General features: G+C 44.7%; 1 protein-coding gene across 7 annotated transcripts in view; it reads left to right on the top strand.

The window, feature by feature from the left end:
* Positions 1-6,000, top strand: part of IFT52 (intraflagellar transport 52) — a 58,276-nt gene that overhangs the window by 42,541 nt on the left and 9,735 nt on the right. For all 7 annotated transcript variants that reach the window (XM_025400283.1, XM_025400282.1, XM_025400287.1 and 4 more), the window contains 2 exons: positions 4,137-4,224; positions 5,358-5,466. In XM_025400283.1, the coding sequence (XP_025256068.1) occupies positions 4,137-4,224; positions 5,358-5,466 (197 nt within the window). The remainder of the gene's footprint in view (positions 1-4,136; positions 4,225-5,357; positions 5,467-6,000) is intronic.

Below are 6,000 nucleotides of genomic sequence, written 5' to 3'. Positions count from 1 at the left end.
TTTTTTTTTTTTGAGACGGAGTCTCGCTCTGTCGCCCAGGCTGGAGTGCTGTGGCCGGATCTCAGCTCACTGCAAGCTCCGCCTCCCGGGTTCCCGCCATTCTCCTGCCTCAGCCTCCCGAGTAGCTGGGACTACAGGCGCCCGCCACCTCGCCCGGCTAGTTTTTTGTATTTTTTAGTAGAGACGGGGTTTCACCGTGTTAGCCAGGATGGTCTCGATCTCCTGACCTCGTGATCCACCCGTCTCGGCCTCCCAAAGTGCTGGGATTACAGGCTTGAGCCACCGCGCCCGGCCAGCTTTATCTTTTTAAAAGTCAAAATTGGCCAGGCTTGGTGGCTCACGCCTGTCAATCCCAGCACTTTGGGAGGCCAAGGCGGGCAGATCACTTGAGGTCGGGAGTTCGAGACCAGCCTGACCAACATAGAGAAACCCCCGTCTCTACTAAAAATACAAAATTAGCAGGGCATGGTGGTGCATGCCTGTAATCCCAGCTACTCGGGAGGTTGAGGCAGGAGAATTGCTTGAACCCGGAAGGCAGAGGTTGCGGTGAGCGGTGATTGCCCCATCGCACTCCAGCCTGGGCCATAAGAGCAAAACTCTATCTCAAAAAAAAAAAAGGTCAAAATTATGTATCTAGGCCGGGCGCGGTGGCTCAAGCCTGTAATCCCAGCACTTTGGGAGGCCGAGACGGGCGGATCACGAGGTCAGGAGATCGAGACCATCCTGACTAACACGGTGAAACCCCGTCTCTACTAAAAAATACAAAAAACTAGCCGGGCGAGGTGGCGGGCGCCTGTAGTCCCAGCTACTCGGGAGGCTGAGGCAGGAGAATGGCGTGAACCCGGGAGGCGGAGCTTGCAGTGAGCTGAGATCCGGCCACTGCACTCCAGCCTGGGCGACAGAGCGAGACTCCGTCTCAAAAAAAAAAAAAAAAAAAAAAAAAATTATGTATCTTTCAAATCATGTATTAACTGCTATTTGTAATCCACTATGATTAAAACAAAATTTGGGGCTGGACACAGTGGCTCACACCTGTAATCCCAGCACTTTGGAAGGCTGAGGCAGGTGGATCACGAGGTCAGGAGTTCAAGACTAGCCTGTCCAACATGGTGAAACCCCATCTCTACTAAAAATACAAAAATTTGCTAGGTGTGGTGGCATACGTTTGTAGTCCCAGCTGCTTGGGAGGCTGAGGCAGGAGAATTGCTTGAACCTGGCAGGCAGAGGTTGCAGTGAGCCGAGATCGCGCCACTGCACTCCAGCCTGGGTGACAGAGTGAGACTGTGTCTAAAAAAAAATAAGTAAATAAAAGAGAAATTGGCTGCCTTAGGTGAGCAGTTAACACCAATCAAAAGAAAATTTAAGATTGAAGTAGCTGTAAAGAGTGATGAAGACCCTTATTCCCAGGAAATCAATTTCCATCTTTGGACAAATCTCAATACCAGAAACTGATTTAAGAAGAAAAGGCTGGTGGCTGGGCGCGGTGGCTCAAGCCTGTAATTCCAGCACTTTGGGAGGCCGAGGCGGGTGGATCACGAGGTCAGGAGATCGAGACCATCCTGGCTAACATGGTGAAACTCCGTCTCTACTAAAAATACAAAAAAAAAAAAAAACTAGCTGGGCGTGGTGGCGGGCGTCTGTAGTCCCAGCTACTTGGAGGCTGAGGCAGGAGAATGGCGTGAACCCGGGAGGCGGAGCTTGCAGTGAGCTGAGATCACGCCACTGCACTCCAGCCTGGGCGACACAGCGAGACTCCGTCTCAAAAAAAAAAAAAAAAAAAAAGAAAAGGCTGGCTCACACATGTAATCCCATCACCTTGGAAAGCTGAAACAGTAGCATCTGTTGAAGCCAGGAGTTCGAGATCAGCCTGTGCAACATAGTGAGACCTTGTCCCTACTAAAAATTTTTTTTTTAATTAGCAAGGCATGGTGGTGCACATCGCTCCAGTACCTGCTCGTAGTCCTGGCTACTCAGGAGGCTGAGGTGGGATGATTGCTAGAGTCCAGGAGTTCAAGATTAAAATGAGCTATGATTTGTACCACTGCACTCCAGCCTGGGTGACAGAGTCAAAATTTATTTCAAAAGTAAGTGTTTAGATGGTGGTTTTTGTGCATAAATGAAAAAAATAAAAAAATAGAAGAAGAAAAAAGATAAAGCACATAATACTTTAAACATATTGATGCATATGAGTGAGATGGGAAGAATAAATTCAAATTTCAAAGTTGGAATTAATATAGGTATTATTATTATTTTGGAAGGGGAAATCTCAAACCTTTACACTAAATCAAAGAAAAAAGTCAGAATTTCTACCAGTCACCAAAGAAAGTGAAACACTACATATCTACATGAGTATCTGAAAAAGACAGAAACTAGACTAACTGCCATGAAATTAAATTCCATTAAAATATTTCATTGAAATCTCATTGAAATACGTTAACATATTCTGATCTAAAATGAAAAAGGATTTAACTATGTAATCTATGTAAGTTAGAATGCATATTCTATTTAGAGAGTTGATTAAGTAACATTGATATTATGAGGTTTTTGTTTTTAACTTTTAAATTCAGGGGTACAAGTACAGATTTGTTAGCTAGGTAAACTTGTGTCATGGGGGTTTGCTGTACAGATTATTTCATCAACCATGTGTTAAGCCTAATATCCATTAGTTATTTTTCCTGATCCTCTCCCTCCTCCCACCCTCCAACCTTCCATAAGCCCCAGTGAGTATTCTCCCCTATATGTCTGTGTGCTCTCATCATTTAGCTCCCACTTATAAGGACATGTGGTAGGCTGGGCACGGTGGCTCACGCCTGTAATCTCAGCACTTTGGGAGACCGAGGCGGGTGGATCACGAGGTCAGGAGTTCAAGACCAGCCTGAACAACATGGTGAAACCCATTTCTACTAAAGATATAAAAATTAGCTGGGTGTGGTGGCGCGTGTCTGTAATCCCAGCTACTTGGGAGGCTGAGGCAGGAGAATTGCTTGAACCTGGCAGGCAGAGGTTGCAGTGAGCCGAGATCGTGCCACTGCGCTTCAGACTGGGTGACAGAGCAAGACTCTGTCTCAAAAAAAAAAAAAAAAAGGACATGTGTATTTGGTTTTCTGTTCCTGTGTTTGTTTGCTAAGGATAATGGCCTCTAGCGCCATCAATGTGCCTGACAAAGGACATGATCTCATTCTTTTTTTTTTTTTTTTGAGATGGAGTCTTGCTCTGTCACCCAGGCTGAAGTGTAGTGGCGCCATCTCAGCTCACTGCAACCTCCGCCTCCTGGGTTCACACCATTCTCCTGCCTCAGTCTCCCAAGTAAGTGGGAATACAGGCACCCACCACCATGCCCAGCTAATTTTTTCTGTTTTTTGTAGAGACAGAGTTTCACTGTGTTAACCAGGATGGTCTTGATCTCCTGACCTTGTGATCCGTCCACCTTGGCTTCCCAAAGTTCTGAGATTACAGGCGTGAACTACTGCGCCTGGCTTTTTTTTTTTTTTTTTTTTTTTTTTTTTTTTTTTTTTGAGACAGAGTTTTTGCTCTCTTGCCCAGGCTGGAGTACAATGGCATGATCTCTGCTCACTGCAGCCTCCACCTCCTTGGTTCAAGCAGTTCTCCTCCTCAACCTCCTAAGTAGCTGGGATTACAGGCGCCAGCCACCACACCCAGCTAATTTTTATATTTTTAGTAGGGACAAGATTTCACCATGTTGGCCAGGCTGGTTTCAAACTCTTGACCTCAGGTGATCCACCTACCTCGGCCTCCCAAAGTGCTAGGATTATAGGTGTGAGCAACTGCGCCCAGCCTCTCTCATTCTTTTTTATGGCTGCATAGTATTCCATGGTGTATATATACCACATTTTCTTTATCCAGTCTATCATTGCTGAACATTTGGGTTGATTCCATGTCTTTGCTATTGTGACTAGTGCTGCAGTGAACATATGCATGCATGTGTCTTTATAATAGAATGATTTATATTCCTTTGGGTATATACCCAGTAATGGGATTGCTGGGTCCATTGGTATTTCTAAAAATAGTACTGAACCACTGTATTTCATGGAGAACAGCACAGTGTGGTCAGTTAGACATGCTGTGTTATGGTGTCTTATCTTGATCCCTGCTTTTTTGTTTGATTATGAACACAGGGCTCACGAGCAGCTAAATGTGAAGCATGAACCGCTCCAGCTCATCCAGCCTCAGTTTGAGACGCCTCTGCCAACCCTTCAGCCTGCGGTGAGTAGGTGTGCTTGGGGGATCCCACTGCAGAGCCCCACTGTTGCCCTTATCGTGTCAGCAGGCCTTCACCGTGGTCCCTTCCATGTGCCATTTGTGGCACTCCTTGTGGAGTCATAGTGCTCTGTCTCTAAACATGCATGGACACCTAATTTGTTAATGTTCTATAGAGACTTCCGTGTGGTATGCTTCCAAATTGAGGAATCAAGGATGTGGAGCCTTCTGGCTATTAAACATTTCCCATTCCCATCTTGTGGGGTTGGAGGGCATATATGAGATTTCTTGGATAAAAAGGAAGAAAACTGTACTGCCATTCCAGGTGTCAGGGCCTGATTCATAGCATAATTCTCACAGCCCAGGGGATAGTTATGGTTATGTGTGTAAATAGGTTATTTTTCAACATTTCAGTCCAACATTCACTCAACTTGCCTTTAAAATTACCTTGTCTCACCACATTCTGAAATGTTATGAGCCAGTTGGCTTGATCTTGCTTGGTAGCTTGAAATTGGCCATGGTGAGAGGATTTACACTGCAGAAAATGGTAAATGCTACAAAAGAGGCTTTCAGTTTTGTTTTGTTTTGAAAGTAGTTAAACATTTACCCGCATACCATTGGTTCATACCTGCAAAATCTGACTCCAAGTTCAATACTTTCTACACTAATCTGCATCTGGTTCTCCAAATAACTTCCATCCCTAAAAACTTATGATTAAATGAGAAAAAAGTTGTACAATCAAATGTTCAACACAAACCTAAGTCCCAAGCTTTGTGTCATCGTTCTGAGTTAATTAGTGTTGGTATGTCAGCTTGGTCAGTTTAGTGGTAATTAGAGCTGGTTCCACTTGGTTGTTTACAGTGGGCTAGTGATCTTTCTTGATATGGGTCTCATGGGTGAGGGTAGACGAGGTGATGGGAGTTTGGGTATTTCATCTTCGGGGAAGAGCTGAGTTACTGTTCTGTAGGGATTTCCATGTGGTGTGGTTCCCAACTGAGGAATTAAGGATGTGGACTTCCTTATTCTCCTTGTGTCTCGTCACTGTTAGTTATGACTTTGGACAAGCTCTTTCTTGAGAGACTTTATTTCCTTTACATTATCCTCCCGCATTTCTAAATGATGACTTTATTTCCTTTTAGGTTTTTCCTCCCAGTTTCCGGGAGTTACCACCTCCACCTCTGGAGCTATTTGATTTAGATGAAACATTCTCCTCTGAGAAGGCACGGCTGGCTCAGATTACCAATAAGTGTAAGTTTGGCCAACTTTTTTTTTGAGATGGAGTTTCACTCTTGTTGCCCAGGCTGGAGTGCAATGGTGCGATCTTGGTTCACTGCAACCTCTGCCCCCCAGGTTCAAGTGATTCTCCTGTCTCAGCCTCCCGAGTAGCTGGGATTACAGGTGTGTGCCACCACGCCCGGCTAATTTTTGTATTTTTAGTAGACACGGGGTTTCATCATATTGGTCAGGCTGGTCTTGAACTCCAGACCTCAGGTGATCCGCCCACCTCGGCCTCCCAAACTGCTGGGATTACAGGTGTGAGCCACCACGCCTGGCCTAAGTTTGGCCAACTTTTAAACTTTGTTTTCTCTTATGAGTTTTATTTAGTCATGAATTTCTGAGGATTACTATGAGAGAAAGCTTAGAGTTTGTTTAGGGAAAACAAAATATGAATAGGAGTATAAACTTACCATTCTTATTTATGTCATATAAATGATGTTGGTTGTTCTTCTCAAGGCTATTTAGTTCAGTGAATAAGAACATAGTGCCAAGCAGAAAGCCAAA

Source organism: Theropithecus gelada, chromosome 10 (assembly GCF_003255815.1).
Source record: "Theropithecus gelada isolate Dixy chromosome 10, Tgel_1.0, whole genome shotgun sequence".
NCBI lineage: Eukaryota > Metazoa > Chordata > Mammalia > Primates > Cercopithecidae > Theropithecus > Theropithecus gelada.
The sequence above is the reverse complement of the archived record's forward strand: the minus strand, read 5'-3'. Positions and strand labels throughout refer to the sequence as shown.